This window comes from Candida jiufengensis (genome assembly GCF_024610255.1).
Source record: "Candida jiufengensis strain CBS 10846 chromosome Unknown scaffold6, whole genome shotgun sequence".
Taxonomy (NCBI): domain Eukaryota; kingdom Fungi; phylum Ascomycota; class Pichiomycetes; order Serinales; family Debaryomycetaceae; genus Lodderomyces; species Lodderomyces jiufengensis.
The window spans coordinates 588,714-607,398 of NW_026261557.1; the positions used below are offsets into that span (position 1 = coordinate 588,714).

At 26.3% G+C, this 18,685-nt stretch overlaps 9 protein-coding genes across 9 annotated transcripts; 5 read left to right on the plus strand and 4 right to left on the minus strand. All coding sequences in view use genetic code 12, as the record gives it.

The window, feature by feature from the left end:
- Positions 1–150: 150 nt before the first annotated feature.
- On the minus strand, positions 151–690 carry KGF54_001343 (uncharacterized protein; the record flags this gene model as incomplete). Its single annotated transcript, XM_051761702.1, has 1 exon — positions 151–690. One exon carries the CDS (start codon positions 688–690, stop codon positions 151–153), a length of 540 nt encoding a protein of 179 aa, XP_051621739.1.
- Positions 691–1,083: 393 nt separating this feature from the next.
- TRP99 (Trp99p) lies at positions 1,084–1,638 on the plus strand (the record flags this gene model as incomplete). Its single annotated transcript, XM_051761703.1, has 1 exon — positions 1,084–1,638. The coding sequence occupies one exon, from the start codon at positions 1,084–1,086 to the stop codon at positions 1,636–1,638; it is 555 nt and encodes a 184-aa protein (XP_051621740.1).
- Positions 1,639–1,678: 40 nt separating this feature from the next.
- On the minus strand, positions 1,679–2,272 carry KGF54_001345 (uncharacterized protein; the record flags this gene model as incomplete). Its single annotated transcript, XM_051761704.1, has 1 exon — positions 1,679–2,272. The coding sequence occupies one exon, from the start codon at positions 2,270–2,272 to the stop codon at positions 1,679–1,681; it is 594 nt and encodes a 197-aa protein (XP_051621741.1).
- A 113-nt stretch (positions 2,273–2,385) lies between these two features.
- KGF54_001346 (uncharacterized protein) lies at positions 2,386–4,119 on the plus strand (the record flags this gene model as incomplete). Its single annotated transcript, XM_051761705.1, has 1 exon — positions 2,386–4,119. The coding sequence occupies one exon, from the start codon at positions 2,386–2,388 to the stop codon at positions 4,117–4,119; it is 1,734 nt and encodes a 577-aa protein (XP_051621742.1).
- A 519-nt stretch (positions 4,120–4,638) lies between these two features.
- On the plus strand, positions 4,639–8,697 carry KGF54_001347 (DNA-binding protein; the record flags this gene model as incomplete). Its single annotated transcript, XM_051761706.1, has 1 exon — positions 4,639–8,697. The coding sequence occupies one exon, from the start codon at positions 4,639–4,641 to the stop codon at positions 8,695–8,697; it is 4,059 nt and encodes a 1,352-aa protein (XP_051621743.1).
- Positions 8,698–8,801: 104 nt separating this feature from the next.
- Positions 8,802–11,060, minus strand: KGF54_001348 (protein kinase; the record flags this gene model as incomplete). The annotated part of the gene is made up of 1 exon (XM_051761707.1): positions 8,802–11,060. One exon carries the CDS (start codon positions 11,058–11,060, stop codon positions 8,802–8,804), a length of 2,259 nt encoding a protein of 752 aa, XP_051621744.1.
- Positions 11,061–11,446: 386 nt separating this feature from the next.
- Positions 11,447–13,513, plus strand: KGF54_001349 (non-canonical poly(A) polymerase; the record flags this gene model as incomplete). Its single annotated transcript, XM_051761708.1, has 1 exon — positions 11,447–13,513. One exon carries the CDS (start codon positions 11,447–11,449, stop codon positions 13,511–13,513), a length of 2,067 nt encoding a protein of 688 aa, XP_051621745.1.
- A 214-nt stretch (positions 13,514–13,727) lies between these two features.
- On the minus strand, positions 13,728–15,128 carry KGF54_001350 (uncharacterized protein; the record flags this gene model as incomplete). Its single annotated transcript, XM_051761710.1, has 1 exon — positions 13,728–15,128. The coding sequence occupies one exon, from the start codon at positions 15,126–15,128 to the stop codon at positions 13,728–13,730; it is 1,401 nt and encodes a 466-aa protein (XP_051621746.1).
- Positions 15,129–17,280: 2,152 nt separating this feature from the next.
- On the plus strand, positions 17,281–18,432 carry KGF54_001351 (uncharacterized protein; the record flags this gene model as incomplete). The annotated part of the gene is made up of 1 exon (XM_051761711.1): positions 17,281–18,432. One exon carries the CDS (start codon positions 17,281–17,283, stop codon positions 18,430–18,432), a length of 1,152 nt encoding a protein of 383 aa, XP_051621747.1.
- Between the last annotated feature and the right edge of the window lie 253 nt (positions 18,433–18,685).

Genomic DNA, 18,685 nt, shown 5'->3' on the forward strand with positions numbered 1-18,685 from the left:
TTTGATGTTGGGTGTATAGGTTTAAAAGTTTATAGTTTGAAATTAAATTTCTGGAAATTTAATAATTAAATGTAGCCTATTCGCTCGACTTGTACTACACATGAAATCAAATCAACTTCAGAGTAATTTGGAATTTTTAACATCAGTGACTTAGTTATTATTTAGACAAAATTCTATAGATTTATACATTGTTCTTCTATCATCTTCATTAAAAACCCATAATCCAAAAATTTCACCCGATAAATTTCGTACAATAATCAAATTATCATTTAATTCAACATCCATTTCCAGTATTTCTGACCCATCAACTCCATTAGGTAAAAATTGTTTACTTACTTTTGTAGGTATTAAACCTATTGAAAAACAATCTGGATTATTTCTATTCAATAATATTAATCCATAACTGAATAAATCTTGATATGTGGATGTTGATAATGATGGTGATGATATTTCTAAATTTCTGACGTATAATGCTAATGTACCTTGATAATCTGATTTTACCCATTCTTCAGTCTCTTCGTTAAATCTATACACTACACAATGTGATGTATAGCATATAAGTTGTTTTATAGCTGGATCATATCGACTTATTACATTAAAATTTAATGTGTTGGAATATAGCTTTAATGCTTCATCTCTTGAAAGCTGTTCTTCATTTACCTGTGTGTTGTTCTTGACCTTCGTGGACATTGTTTGTTGAGCGAGCTATCCAGTTGTAAGGTGATCCTAGGTTTTATTAAAAGCTGGAAATCTTGACTTTAATACTAGGCTGAAAATGTTTTGTGCGTAAAATTGGATCAAGTTTATAAAGAATACTCTTTTGATACTATTAGCTTTGCAAACATCTAGTACGAAGTCAATTGTAAAGTCGATTTAAGAGGTTCAAAATGCTAGCTCTTTCTACGTCTACTCTAGTCTAGCATACTTCCTATTTCTGATTAAGTTGTTTGAATATTCCCTTAGATTCCATGGTTTGTATCCACAATAAAAAATTAAGGGGATTTTATTTTTCAGAAAGCAATATTATTTCAAATATAATTACTTTATTCTTCTTCAATTGAGTATCACAAATTACCAAACAAGATGCAATTGATCACTAAATCAGCTTTAAAATTACCAGTAACTTATTCGTTTAGAGCTTTAGCTAGATCCTACGCTACTGTTGGTGATAAAATCCCATCAACAAGTGTACATGAAAATTCACCAGGTAATGAAGTTGACTTATCAAAAGAAACTGCTAAAGGCAAATCGATTTTAGTAGGAGTACCAGGAGCTTTCAGTCCAGGGTGTTCTCAAAAACATATACCTGGCTATATAAAAAATTCAGATGCTTTTAAAAACAAAGGATATGATCAAATATTTGTTTTAGCTGTAAATGATCCATTTGTCACAAAAGCTTGGGGTGAAGAATTAACTGATAAAAATGGTAAAAGTTCAATTAGATTTTTAGCTGACTCTACTGGAGCTTTCGCGAAAGATTTAGATTTATTATTTGATGCTACTAAAGTATTTGGTAACGAAAGATCAAAGAGATATGCATTAGTTGTTGAAGATGGTAAAATTACTGAAACTTTTATTGAACCAGATAATACATCAGTTGATAAATCAGACGCTACTAAAGTTTTAGAAAAAATCTAGAATTGAATTAAAATGTCCATCCGTTACCTATATATAGGGTTTAAAAATCAAATTTTTTAGAACGTTTACGTTTCTTGTCAGATTGTTTCTTTTTATTAAACTTTTTACGTTCCTTGAAATCTTCTTCCAATAATTCCCATTTAAGCTTATCTTCCTCTGTTGCTTCAGTCTCGAAATACGTATTCGATTTGATTTCCTCAAGTAGTCTACTGAAGCATTCCTCAGTGTTTAAGTCTCTACTTCTGCTTGTATCACACTGAATTAATATTCCTTTCAGTTTTGTTTCATACCTAATTGGTTTATTTTGCAACTGAGATAGTATTGGTGAAGGAATCCAATAACAAGTTGATGAGTCTAGCCAAGTTCCAGGCTCTAGTGAGATTGTTGCTTTTGAGGAAGTCTTATTTACTTTTTGCCCACCAGGACCTGACGATCGACTATAAGTAATACTGAATAGATGTTTGGGTATTATTGAAGGTGTTGCATTTTCAAGCCAATCTTTTGATTTTTGAATTTCTTCGATAGTGAAGCTATTGTCATTAGCATTGGAAAGCCTCCGTAGTGTGTGATTTAATATATGAACATTCTGTTTATTCCATGTAAATTGGTTGTATCGTAGAATTTCTAATAACATTGATTTTCTGGAGTATTTTCGTTGCAAAAAAATAAAATAATTTTACATTTACGAAACTTCTTACATTTTGTTTCAGCTCTAAATCAACTTATACCTTTCATCTAATCACCGACATGACTGATCTATTACAAAAGAAATCTAATGAATTCTACAAACTTATGAATAAGGTTATTGATGATGTGAAATTATCAGATTATGATCAAGAAGTTGATAATTTTGATAAATTTAACAATTTTGAAAGACAACTACGAAAAATATTAGATTTTAATAAATCACAATTACATTACACCAAAGGTGATGATATAGAAGAATTAGAAGAATCAGATGAAAACGAAATCCAAAAGTTTAATACCCAAGTTGATTCAACAATAGATGAATTTATAATTTCTACTGGATCTCAAAAACTTTTACAATCAATGATTCAACAATATGTGGAAGATAATGGTGAAAATAAATCAACATTTCATCAAAAGATTAGCACAGTACTAGATTTTATCATATGGCTAAACTTGAACCTTGAGTTACCTTACAGAACATCATTTTATCAAAGTTTAATTTTTATACTGACCCAAATATTATTAATATCAACTGAAGAAATTGAATCATTCTGGACATACATAGAATCAAGACTAAAAATAATAAAATATAAATTATTTTCAGGTTCAATTAATGAAAGAATGTACATTTTACAACTTGGCAATTCACTAACAGATTATTTTGAGACTTCAAGATTCGGAGATAAAACAAAGCCAATAAAAAAAGATACAATTAATGATAGAATTCAATCAAGAATAAGAACTTTTATGACCAATTTATTAGAATTTGAAGATCTGACTGGTAGAAATAAATTCTTTCATATGGGTAATAGTATAGCTCCTAGAATTCCAACAAAAGATAAATTTTTAAGTGATATAATGGATATTCAAAAAGTATTTAATGATCCAGTATTTTATATGAGAAGAGAAAATTATAAAGAATTTCTTGCAATGACTGATAAAATTACTGCAGTTTTAGGTGAATTATTAAAAGAATATAAAGAATATAGAATGAAGAAAATAGAGCCTGATCAATTTAATAGAAAACCTACTATATCTATAACAGAAGCAAATTATTTAAAGAAAAAATTTAGTAAAAAACTATTTGTTCCATCATCATATATAGGAGCTAATGAAGATAAGAAAAAAGAAGATATTGATTTCTTATTTGATCAATTGGAATCACCAATTGTTAAATTACAATATATAGCACAAATTTTTATGGTTGGAGGGTTATATAGTGAAGCATCTAATGCATCTAAAACAGATTTATTAAAAAGTATAGGGGCTCCACCAAATGCAAGACATTTAACTGAAGAAAATATTAATGCAACATTAGCTAAAAAATACTTTGAATTAAAAAAGGAAATTCAAAATGGTCTTAGAAAATGTGATCCTCAAACTATGTTTTTATTTCAAACTTTACATTTTGGTGAAAGATCTTGGTGGGCATTATTATTGAAAGGAAAAGATCTGGATATTCAAAATGTATTTGCTAATAAATTAATTACACCAGAGGAGTTAATTTCAACTGAGGATAAATTTTTAAAATTATATCCTTATAAGAACAAAAAGAGTTTTAATACTTATATCACACCACAAGTTTCTAAAAAGATGAGAAAATCAAGAGGATTAGAAAATTTAAAAGAATCAGTTGTTTTTAATGTTGAAAATGCAGAGGAAGATAATAAGTTAATAAATGAAAAATTAATAGATGAAGATACAATGGAAGATAAATCAGAATTAAAAGAAAAAAAATCATCTAATTTATGGAAAATGTTAAGGAAAAGAAGATATGAATTAGTTGAATGAAAAGATGATGAATAGAATCTAATTGAATATCATATGATTTATATTGAGACATATGATTGAATTGATGTAACAATTTGTACGTAGTATGTAATATATATATACAATTTACAGTTTAAAGTTCATCATTTATTGTAATAATAAAATTTATTAAAAGTTAATTCTATTCTTCTAGATTTAAATTAAGAATATCTTTAATCTGATGATGATGATGTCTCAGATTAAATCGTATAGTTAATTATTTACGCGTCTCATACTAAATATATAATATCATTTTTATAGTACATTTTTTTTTCAATAATTATTATAAGGAATTTATAAAACTACAATTTTGACAATAAATTATTATCAATTCTACTATTCAATCATTTTCTAACTCCATTTAATCAAGGATCAATACCTTCAATTGCATTACTTTCGATCTCATATTTTACTTAAATCTACATGGCAGTTTTTTCACCAATCTAATTTAATCTCACGTATCAAAAAAGGTTGCAAAACAAAGTTTATTGAAATTTTCTTATGGCACCAGTTAGAAGATCATCTAGAAATAAAAATAAAACTCCTAAAGCAAGCTCACCTAAGAAGAATACTACTGTCAACAAAAGAAGATCAAATAAAAAAAATAATAAGAATGTTGCACCAAAAATTGAAGTATCAAGTGCTGATACTACTATAGAACTGGATTTAAATTCGTCACCAATTAAAAGAGTCGAGTCGCCCGCAATAAATCAAGAAACAAATAATCAAGTCAGTAGCTCACCGATTAGAAAAGTCGATCTGCCCAAAAGCCATAATAACAGTGTAACTGCAACACCAACAAAACAAAAGAAGAATAATCTTCACAATCATAATATAAGAAGGAAGAAAAGTGTTTTATTTTCAGATGATTTAGTGTCAGATTTACCAAGTACACCAGATAGGACAACTCCAAAACGATCAATTTTAAAAACCTGTGATATTAACTCCAAAACAAATTTAACTGATCCAAATAATTCTATACTATGGGAAAAATCACCTTCAAAACAACCACATGGACCTAAAAGTACAAATTTTTGGTCACCAGGGACTATAATCCAATTACCACCAAACTCTGATGAATTGCCTTTGCTACTAGAAGGATGTTTAGCAGTTTTAAAAATAAGATCTTTTGATAGAAAATTTGAAGTTTACGCAACATTAAATGCAGTTTATAAATCAAATCCAAGTCAAACTTTATTAAAATTGTTTACAACTACAGAATCTTTTACAGAAAATGAACCAAAACAGTCAACTTATCTTCAGATATTAATTTCATACCTAATAAGAGATATAGAAGAAATTGAAGAACAAATATTTACTTCAGAAGCAGATGATAAAGAAAATACCTCCCCCACTAAAAATGACCCATTTAGAGTAAGAATAGTCAATCAAGCATTAAAATTGTTGAATTTTTTTATGTCAGACACAAATTTAAATGATTTAATACGGCTTGAAGATGCAGAATGGGTATATAGACATGCAAGTTTAATGTTGACACATCCACGTATTTCAAAAAATTTAGTTTCACCGTATTTATGTTTAATCAAAGATTGTCACTTGAGTCCCAAGAGAAAACGTAGCTTATTTTCAAATTGTGAATTAATTGAGAAAATGTTGTATGCATTAATGAATATGAATAGTTTTCCAAGTGCTTCCTTGATATCAGAAAAGTTATTATGTATTAAGAATTATATAATAAATTTCCCAAGTTTTATGTCAAAAAACATTGGGCATTGGTTCGAAGTTGTTTTGCTAAATTTATGTAATATAACACTGTCGTTGTATTTAAAATGTTTAGGCTTAGGTGTTCATTGTCTTTTGGAAGCCGCAAAGACCTTTTTGGATAATAGTAATGTTCATGTATATGTTATGGAGCTTTTATCATCAACGATATCCAACAGAGTCAAATTTTTTTCATCTGATGAAGAGTTTTCTCAAGACTTAAATCTGTTGAATTCACAAAATGTTAGACTAGTTGATTTTATAATATCTAAATTGCAAACGTTATGTGATGCTGAACAATACAAATTGTCTTTAGATTTATGGATGGCTTTGACTGTTTTAATTGGTAATGGTAAATGTGCATTTGAAAAATGGCCTCATTTAAATTCATGGCTACAAGTTCCAAGAAGATGTCTTGAATCAGAGAACTCCGATGTTATGGAATTAGCTTTGAACTGTTGGAAAGCTGTCAACTTCAATTTATGCAAAAATGGTTTAGCAAGTATGAGAAAAGAATTGGATCCAATACTAAGACTACCAGCTAATAAAGATAAAGTCAATATGATCAATCTGATCATGAAGCCAAAAATCAAGTTATTGACTCATGTATTTACCACTATGAATATCTCAAATTTACTGGATAATGTTATTGCTTCACTACATAATTTATTTTTAGGATTATTGTACATGATGTTGGGTCCAAACATTTTGAGACTGTGGTCAAAACATATTTACTTGTTCTGGGATAAAATTATACAACCAGTATTTGTCAGTTTTTATTTCAAAAGGGACATTTCGAACCCAAGTCTTAATTATCTTGGGTTAGAAATTTTGAAGAAATTATTAGAATCGAATTCAACATCATCAAAGTCATTTAGTGATATGAGGATATTGTCAAATGAGATATTAAAGTTGAATGACATCAATTCGCTTCCTTCCAAATGGGTTCATTCTCATTTTGATAAGATTATGCAGAATTTATACTTGGTGTTTCTGTTGAATTCTTTAAAATTTGAACATAAATTATCCTTTTTAACGTCATTCTTTAATATTATCAAGCCCATAACAAAGAAGGAAAATACTCCTTCTACTACAACTTATGATCTAATTGACAATCTTCCATTAATTTTGACACAATTATTAAAATCAGAAGATACAAATACCAGTGTTGGAACAATAACTAATATTATACTAGAACTTCATGATACTTTTAATCCGAATTATTTGATATATAGAGGTGATGGTGATAGCATTAATATCTATATGAGTTTGCTTGATAAGAACAAAACTATTTCTGGTGATGACTTGAACTATCTAATCTTATTAGTTTTTAGATTGTTAGAAACAACAAAAGTACTCATTTTCATTGTTGATATACTCAAGTCTGACATATTCAATTATCTGAACGGTTCATTGTCATTCATATCGGATGTTTTAATCAAAACAGATGTGGAGTTAAGTAACACGAATTTAAAATATTTTGGTGAAATATGTCAATTTGTTCAAAATGATTTTGATGTATATGTTAAAAAATTAATTCAATCAATAGTATCAATACCGAATATTGAAGAGACATGCAGGTGCTTGACTATGTTGAATATAGAAAATTGGACAATTGAATGTGCACATTATGTATTTCTATTACTAAGAGGAGCTCCAAATCAAGCAATTCATCAATATGTTTTAACCACATTATCAAAACGTCTTGAAACTTCATACCATCCTACATTAGCATTTTTGATTCACAATGATTTTGCATATGAAATCTATATGTTAAAAGACCAAATATTTGAAGGTAGTTCAAAGTTAGACTCTGCGGTTTATACCAATACTTGTGCAATATTGGGAGACTATATCAAATTTAAAATTGATGAACCAGAAAAGAACTATGATGTAATTGATCAATTAGCTTTAGGTTGTATAAAAGTGTTCAAACTAAACTTACCATTTTTAAAGAAGAATCACTTGGAATATTTGCCATTGGTAGACCAAGAACTAAAATCACAATTAGCTCAAATAGTACAAGAATCAAGTTCGCCTATTGTAAAAAGATCATTATCAGACTTATCACTTTCAATTCCATCAGTTGTTTTTAAAGATATTACAGCAGGATCTTTACCTCAAGAGCTTAGTCCTATCTTTGAAGAGGAAACAATTATTCAAGATTTGGTGAATAATAACTCATGTGAGTCCTCAGGTCTTTCGGAAGATAGAGTTGAGCCATGTAATACAATGGAGGTCGACGCTGAAGTGGAAATGAGAATGGAAAAAGCTGTGCCATCTATTGATCAATATAATGATTTGATCATGGAAGAACCAATTGAATCGACTTTAGAAAGTTTCAATTCCAATTCTGTAACAATCACAGTAGAAAAGTCTAATAAAGCTGAAACATCAGAGTCAGAGCTGCTTGAATCTGTGAAAAGTATGGAAGAGTTACTAATAGTGAAGCCAATAAATAATGAAGCTGCTAATCTCAATAATTCTAAAGAGGAAACAATCAGTGAATCTGAAAGTACATTAATCACTCAGACTACTGAAAACCCAATTGGAAATGGCTCTAAAGAGGATACAATCGCAAATACATCATCATCATCATCATCAACTGAAATCACTAACATTGTTACTAAAGAAAAAGACATATCTTCATCGATAGCAAAAATTTTGCCAGACTCAGTTGAATCTATCAACTCATTAATTGGACAATATGACACTAAAGAATTAGTAAGATTATTAACTTCAAAATCTCAAAATGAACTAATTAATTTGAACAAGGAGGAGAAATACGAGATTGAAACAAATTTACTAAATTTTATGATAAGATTACGACAATCATAAATACACTTGCATAGTTTAAAGAATGAAGACCTGCTTAATTATTCTACATCAATCAAAATCCTCTACAATTTTCGTCTATTGTTCAACTATGAAATAGCTCTTTTTCAAAATTTATAACCACCACCAATAGCATAACCTAGCATAATAGCAGTAGAAATGAAAATAAAAACAAACAAACCAGTTCTTACAGCTTTATATTCAACCAAAAATAAATCTAATCCAATGGTGAAATATATTATAATTTTTAAAATCAATTGTGAGAAATGAGGTGAATAAATTGATAAATATTCCAATAATAATAATTCAATACTGTAAAAAGGTAAAGCTTGAAATTGATCTAAATTAAAAGTTGAAATTTTAATTTTTTTTGTTTTTGTTGTTGTTTTAATCTTCTCCTTACTATTTCTAGGGCTCGATAAAAGTGGTGGTATACGAATTGTTTCTGTTTCGTATTCTTCTTCTGTCAAATTTAAGTGATCTATTTCATTCAATTTTGAAAATTCTATATCTTCTTCATCATCCTCTTCTTCTTCTTCTTCTTCTTTATTTTCAGGTTCTTTTGATTTTGGGCTTTTGGCTTTATTGTAATTTGGCATATAAAGTGCTAAATCATTTCGATTTAATTGTAAATTGTTGACCAGTTGTTTGTCTAATGATACATTTAAAGGTTGCACGCCATCACTTTTTACAAACCTTTTCCATTTCATATCATTTAAATATAATAATATCTCTTTTGAACTACATCTTTCAAAATTCTTGGATTTATCATCTATATCAGGATCTCCTTTCAACATTTTCCAAATCAAATGTTTAAAATCAGATAAATATTCATCAACTTCTCTACCTTTAGATTTAACAATTTCATCAAACCATTCACTAAACGAATCAAAAGTTGTTTTCTCATACCACTTCAAAATATTTTCTCTAGCTACCTCAGGATCAATTTCATCTTTAATCATTTCAGAAAATGGTAATTTACCAACACATAAATAACAAAGAATTAAACCTAAGGAGTATATATCACTTTCATAAGTAAAATCATTTATAAAATTTTTCCCACCTAATTTTGGATCATCATTACATAGCCATAATTCCGGGGCAGTAAATTCTAAAGTTCCCGTGTTACCTTCTCTGTTCCCAATTTTACCTAAATTGGAACTTTGATGCTTATCTATAAATTTTCCTTCACCAAAATCTGATACTAAAACTTTTGGTAAGTCAAATACTTTGGATTCAAATTCTTCAACACTTGAGAAAAATTGTGGAATCGAATCAATCTCTGTATACTTAAGGTCCAAGAGACAGTTTGATGGTTTCAAGTCTCGATGTAATATACCATGTTTGTGTAAATAATTTACTCCATTTGCAATATCATGAAAAAATTTCCAAATTTCAAAATTACTTAACCATTTATGAGACATAATATCTTGATTCAAATTTCTATTCTTTCTTTTCAGTTTTTCAAATTTAACTTTTTCACTATATGACATATTTTCTTCAATTAAGTAATTTTTATTTATTAAATCTTCTAAATGTCCACCGGCACAATATTGTTGCAATATAAACATGTAAGGTACCTTTTCTGATTTTTTGAAAGTTTTGGTATTTAAATCAGACAAAAAAAAAGCATTTGAATCTTCTAATTCTCCTAATTCTAACCAAACATGATTATACCGTATTAAATTATTTTCATTTGCACTTTTTGCTGATAATTCATATAAAATCAAAACTTCATTCAAAACTTGTTCTAATAACTCATATTTATCTCCAACACTTATCCTTTTAACAGCATATGTACCTAATACTATTTCATTTAGTATATGTTCAACTTTATAAACTTGTGCATGAGCTCCTGAACCTAATGGATTTGGATCAACTTTTCTAAAAAATCTTTTGAAATAGCCTTGATTGAAAACCCCACTTGGAATACTACTACTTGAACTTGATTTGTTATTACTGCTTTTATCATTAAATGGTATTTGAGCTAATAACTTAAAATAATCATTATGCATAAAAGTATTTGAATCAATTCCAATTGGCTGTCTCATATTAAAACCTCCAGTAGTACTTCCCCTTCTTGATCTTGGTGCCCTTTCAAACTCTTTCCAAACAAACCCACAACTTGGACATTTCTTAGTACCTCCGTTATCAGAAAAATTAGGAAATCTAGAATCTTGTTCATATTTACTATTTGGTGCCGGAGCTGTTGTGCTTGAAAATTCTGTATGATGATTAGTCGAAGAACCTAATGTTGAAAGTAATTGAATTGAGTTTTCTTGAGTATCATGAAGAATTAATATACCTTCATTTGGATCATGATATAAAATATCATTATTATTTGGATTGTACGGTATTATAGACATTTTTAGTAATATTGCAAACTCCTAAATTTTGGCAATTCCAAATTGGACTACTTGAATAATCTTAATGAACTGTTAATGAATAATCAATCTATTAGCCTAATCATATATATATATAATCTGATCTTAATTGAATAGTTTTAGTAATTTTGTTACCCCTGAAAACTAAAGATTAACAATGGTATTTCTTTCTTTCGTATTAATTTATAAATTAATTTTATACAATTCTATATTTCCTGATTCATTTTGATTGCGGCTTTTGAATTGCTACCAAATACTCATCATATTTTTTTGTTAGTATTCAATTATTAGATATGTTTTACAACCAAAAAATAATACACTTATATATTATAAAGTTAATAAATAATACTAATTTGTAACAACAAAGGATGGGTTCAAAAAGGAAGAGAGATAATAAAGAAGATAGGCGTCTACCCAAACAGAAAAAATCAAAAACAAATGGAAACATTGCAATTAAAAGAAAATCAAATTTTAATTCATTTGAAAATTTAAGTCCTGAAGAAAATTCAGATTCAGAATATTTATATGATTATAATAATAAAGAAAACTCGGATGATGGAGGTGGATTAGATTTAATTGATAGTGATGATGAAGAATTACAAGAAAATATTGGGTTCGATAGGCTAAATGAAAGTGATAATGTTGAAGACCAATATAATTCTGATGACGAGTATGATCCAAATGACTTTCAGATACCAACTAATGATAACAATAATAATAATGGTAATAGTAATAAAAACAATAATAATAATAAAAATAATAAAGTTGAGAATGAAGTAACGAGGAATCAAGACTTTATAGGATTTGGAATTTCATCATCCGACGAAGACGAACAAGAAGAGGAAAAAGAAGACGATAAAGATTACGATGACGTATACCCAGAAGATGAACATGGAAATTCTAAGATTCAAACGACCAATTCACAATTTCCTTGGATTAAAAATCATGATCATTCAAGACAAAAAGAAATAGCAGATTGGCTTACTTTAGAAATTAAAGATTTTATTAATTATATATCACCACATAAAACAGAAATAATAACGAGAAATAAAATTATAAATAATTTAAAATTACAAATTTCAAAATTTTGGCCAGGTACAGAAACTCATGTATTTGGATCATGTGCAACTGATTTATATTTACCTGGATCAGATATTGATTTAGTTATTATTCTGGGAACTGGAGATTATGAAAATAGATCAAGATTATATCAATTATCATCTTTTTTAAAAGCTAAAAATTTAGCTAAAAATGTTGAAGTTATTGCTAGTGCAAAAGTTCCTATTATAAAATTTATTGATCCTTTATCTAATTTAAATATTGATGTTTCTTTTGAAAGAACAAATGGTTTAGATGCAGCAAGAAGAATAAGAAAATGGCTTAATTCAACACCTGGATTAAGAGAATTAGTACTTGTAGTTAAACAATTCTTAAGGTCAAGAAAATTGAATAATGTACATGTTGGAGGATTAGGTGGATATGCAACTATAATAATGTGTTATCATTTTATGAGACTACATCCCAAAATATCAACAAATGCAATGAATGCTTTAGATAATTTAGGAGTTTTATTAATTGAATTTTTTGAATTATATGGTAGGAATTTTTCATATGATAATCTTATAATAGCATTAAATAATCAAACAGATGAACCAAAATATATAAAAAAGGGTAAAAATGCCATATTAAATACTTCAAGAAATCAATTTGCCATAGTTATACAAGATCCAGCTGATCCAACAAATAATATAACTAGATCATCATATAATTTACGAGACCTTAAAAAAGCATTTGGAGGAGCTTTTCAATTATTAGTTACAAAATGTTATGAATTGAATGCTGCTTCTTATAGAAATAGATTAAATCAACTGATATTGGGTGATATTATAAAATTCAAAGGAAAACAAAGAGATTTTAATGATGATCGTGATCTAATAGTAAATGATGCATTAATAAACGAAATAGAATATAATGAAGAACAAGAACAAGAAGATAATGATGATTATGATCCACTGGATTATATGGATGAATTTAATACAGATAAAAAAATTAGTAAAAATGGTAAATATTATTTTTCAGATATGACAGTAGAAAGTGATGATGATGATGATGATGAAGATTCTCAAGAAGAAGAAGATTATAATCCTAAAACTATAATTAAAACAAAACTTGCGAAAAAATCAAGATCAATTACTCCAACTCCAATTACAAACAAATCAAAAGATACTAAAAAATTAGTTGAATCATTTTTAAGTTTGGAAAAAGAAGAAGAAGAAGATCAAGAAGATCAAGATAATGAGGATGAAAGTCAAGATGAAATTAAAAATTTTTTACCTAAAAAGCCAATGTCAAATTCACCTAATTTACCAAGAAAACCAAATTTAGATAAAGATATTAAAAGAGATTATTGGAGACAAAAGGGTTTAGATATGTGACTTGAATAGGTATTTTGTCAAAGGAATAGAATTTAATTCATAGCTTGTATTAGTAATAAATTTTAATTTCAGTAATTCTTAACACCTTAAATTGGCATAGCTCAGAGTAATGAGTATCTACAGTATTTAATTGGTTTTTAAAAAAAAATGAGTGTAAATATATTATTTTATATTCGCTATGTACTAATTTTATAAATCACCAATATTTATTTATTTATTTAATATAATCAAAAATTCTTAATTTAATTTCATCATCATTTAAATATTTTAAATCTTCACCAGTAGATTCATCTCTTAATTTATTTTTATTTGATACTAATTCTTGAAAATTAATATTAATTAAAGATGAATGATATTTTGACCAATTAATAAAAGGAGATTTTATTATTGATTCAGGTTTTGGTAAATCTAAATTTCCCGTATATAAATCTAATATAAATTTTTTTAAATTTTGATGATTTTCTTCATTAATTTTATTTTTTAAATTTGATAATTTTATTATATCATTTTTTAATTTTGAATTTTGATAATTACTTAAATTTAATGATGAATTTAATACTATAAAATCTGAATTATTTTGTAAAATTGAATTTTGTTTTGATGATTGTAATTCTTCTTCTTCTTCATTTTCTAATTCATGTTTTGATTTAGTTTGTAAAGTAATTATATTTTGAAAATTTGGATCCATATAATCTTGTGATTGATGATCACTTAATGATTCTGGTGGTGTTGATGGATATACAGTAGCATTTTGTTGTTGTTGAGTTTGATTTTGCTTTTGTTGATGTTTGAGGTAATTATCAATTTCTTCTTCATCTTCTTCATCTTTTGGAGTTAATAATGGTGAATGTTGAAAAGATTTTGAGTCTTCATTTGGTAATACAAATGATACCGATTTACAACGTCTATGTTGTGGTCTAATTGGATGATGATCTTTTGAATCAATGTGACCATTTTGATATTCTAAATTATCAAAAAGTACTTGTTCTTGTTCTTGGCTTTGTTCTTGTTGTTGTAATTGCTGACTACTATTTTCATTCATTAATTCATCATTGGACAATCCATCACTTGGAGTTGGAGATGGAGGAGTAATTTGTTTATAATTTGAGGAATTTGAAGATTTATGAGTATAATTTGATTGTTTAGTATTGCTAATATTATTCTTATTATGTTTATAATCTAGTTCATAATAATCAGTCGATGTATTAATACTATTATGACTACTATTTCGTCTTTTATGAGTTCTAGACGATATAGATGAAGTTAACGATGATGATGATTTATGTAATGATTGTTGCTTCTGTAATTCTTGTTGTTGTAATAATAATTTTGAATTCAGTCTAGTTATTGGTTTTTCTATAATTGATGATGATGATAAGGGTGTAATTGCATTGGAAGTTGTAGTTGTTGTAGTTGTAGTTGTAGTTGTATTATTCAATTTACTTCTTTTGTTAAGTTGTTGTTGTAAATTAGATGATGAATTCAAATTCTTTAAATTATTATAATGATATGGTGAATGTTGTTTATTATTAGAAGTTGTATTTGATATATCTTCTAATTCATTAATTTTTCTTTTATTATGTAAAGAAGTTGTCAGATCTCGTAACGTTGCCATTATATAAAATCAATATGAAAATGTAAGTAGTAAATTCCAATTTATGTAAGTTGTAAAAAAATTGTATTAAAACTAAAAACTAAAAAATAATGAAAAAATAAAAAAAAAGTAATTTTAAGGAGTTAATTTAATGACCCCCTATATATATATATATATATACAAATGAATGATAATATAATTGATATAATTAATAATCAAATATGAACTAATGATTGAAAATCTAAAATAAAACCTCTATCAAATTAAGATGAAGTCTTTGAAAATCAATTGTTGTATAATTTAATTGGAGATTGAATAAAAAAAGAATGGTTGTAAAAAAAAAAGAAAGTTGAAAAATTATCACCAAATTTTTAATTTTTTTATTTTTTTTCAACAACAAATTTTTAAAATAATTTTTAGTTAATTAAAGCACAACGTCAATATTATTTTAATCACAAATTGGATTAAGAAAAATATAAATAATTATTATTTATTATTAAAATACAAAGAAATAAAGATATATAACCAAATATGATACAAAGATATAATAATAATTATAATATTAATACAATCATTACACAATCTAACAATACTGTAATAATTATCTATATTGATAAACACACAATATTATAATAATTTTGTTAAGAAATAGCAAAAATAAAAATAGTAGTAAAGTAATTTTTGTGAACAAATAATTTAATATATAATTATTATCATGAATCTATATCTAGATAAGTTCATTTATTTTATTGTATTCTAGTTCAATTCACTCTTATTTTAATATATTATTAAAGAATATGTACTTAATAAATTAATCAATATTAGATCTAGTTGTTATTACTTGTAATTTAATTATTATTGAATATTAACTAATTATTTATCCCCCCCCCCCTTTATTTTTATATTTTATTTTTTGCCACTGAAAATAGTTTTTTGGTAAATTGTACACTACTTTTTAATATAGACGAATTTTACGGAGTTTTTTTTTTCGCTTTTAATATATTATATGTAGAATATTATTATATATTACAAATACTATTTTAATATTGAAACATTATATTAATTATTTATAATAGTATGAATTACTATAAGTTGATGATTTAACTGAGACTTTAAGTCTTTAAAAATTGTTAAAAATTAAATCTTAAATCATCAACCATTTATTCTAATAATTCCAGAATTTTGAAAATTAATTGATGTAATGTAATGGTTGTTAATTAATGATAAATTAACATGAAAAATTATATATTATAAATTTTTTAAATCAAGGGTGGAATTTCAGTTGTTTTTTTTTTTTTTTATTCTTCTCCAATTTTTATTATATAAATTTGACCTAATGTTTCATATATTTTATGGAGAAAAGTATATGCCTTATAAATTTAATCCACCATATTCATCTTATGATATTGCCAAATAGTACCTTTCTACTCTATATGCTTTGCTTTACTTATACATTATACATAAGACTTACTTTTGAATATATTTGTTCTATAGATATGGATGGGTGCAAATTCGTTTACCCGATAAGAGCAATTGTACATTTCTTTTTTAGTAATAATTTTTGTGCCCCAACATCTCTTATTATTTGTTTCATATATTTTGTTTATAGATTTAATTTACTACAAAGATCTAGAAGTTGTAAAGTCGTTTAAATTAGACATAACAGATCTCAATAGCTTATCATCAAGTTGTTAACCTCTACATTAATGAATTAAATTTTGTTTAGTATTGTTGTTATCAAATAAATTACTTGTGCAATTTATAAAATTTTGATCTGATTTACGCACCAAAATTGAAGATTAACTTGGAGGATTCAAAAAAAAGTTCTAAAGAACAGCCAAATTTGGCTACAATTGTACCAAAGTAAATTCAAAATCATCTATAAATCTTTGAAAAGTTACAGAAATAGTAACGGCTACACATAATTCTAGTGTTGATTAAACAGTCAAAAAAACATATCCGGTGTCACTACAACTTTTTGACCGTCAAAAAATAATGCGACATAACGAAATTTTTAGTAAGTCACATTAAGATAAAAAAAATCATTTGCTATTCATAACTGAAAATAACATACTTCAATTTGATATTTTTATTTTCGTCAAACTGATCAATTGACTTTAACATCTTTATCAATTGAGTCAACCAGCAGTTATAGATACAAGATCATTAAGTCATGGGAGTTTTTAACATATTTGGAAGTAAATCAGGATTTGATCCAAATAAATTTGAGAAAGAATTAAATACAATAGCTGAAAACATCAATAAAACAAAACAACAATTGGTCAAACTAAAAATTAATAAAAAATCAATTAATAAAAAATTATCATTATTCACATTCATAATTTATATTTTAATATTTTTTTATTCATATATTTCTATACCAAATTCAACAATTGCAACAAATAAAATTCAAAGATTTTTAAAAGGTCAATCAAAATTTAATTTTTATTTATTAATTGGATTTCCATTAATTTCAATTTTAATTACAAAACTAATTAATTTTATATTTAAATATTTAATTAAATCTCAAGATAGTCATTTATCTATTTTAAAACAAAAACATAAATTAAAAATTGAAGAATTAAAGAAAATTACTAAATATAATGAAACCAATGAATTAATAAATAAATATGACGATAAACCAAAACCAATACCCCAACAACAATTTATACCTAACTTACAACAACAACAACCAAAACAACCACAAAACAATAATAAATCAAATAAATTAAGAAATCAAGCATTGAAAGAATTACATTTAAGTGAAGATCAATTGTCATCAAATCAACAATCATCAATATCTCAACAACAAATACCACAACCACAAAGCACAAATCCCCAACAACAATCACCAAATTCACCGATTCACAAACGTAATTTACAAGATAAATTATTGGATTTATTTATAGGATCAGATAATTCAGAAAGTATTGAACAAAGATATGCATTAATTTGTTCTCATTGTTTTTCACATAATGGTTTAGCACCACCAAATTGTGATGATCCAAATAATGTTAAATATCAATGTTGGAAATGTGGTGCAATGAATGGTAAAGGAATGTTATTTGACAATCAAGAAAATGTTTATGATAATAATAATAATGTTAATAATAATAATGATAATAATAAACAATCAATTAATAATGATGAAAAAGAATTAAAAGATATTAAAAATGAAAAATCTGACAATGCATTACCTGAAATGATTGAAATTACTAAACATTTAGAGGAAAAACCAAAAGATAATGGAACAAATGAAGAATTATCAGAAAAGGAAGCAGTACCTCAAATCCCACCAATTGAATCTGAAACAAAAAAAGATTAGCCAATATGTACAAATAGATCCAATTATTCAATATAAATCTTATATCTAAATTCTTCATAATTAAGTTGTAATTTCTACCCCTCATTCACATGAAATAAATCTATTTAGTGAATTATCTAAAAATCAGCTTGTTGCTTTTCGACTTCTTTAAGATTAGCAGTTCACTCATATAGTTAAGTGTCTATAATTGTCGTTTTTCTTGGGTAAAATGTAGTTTATGATTTTTAATATAGAAATGATTGACTTCAAGTTC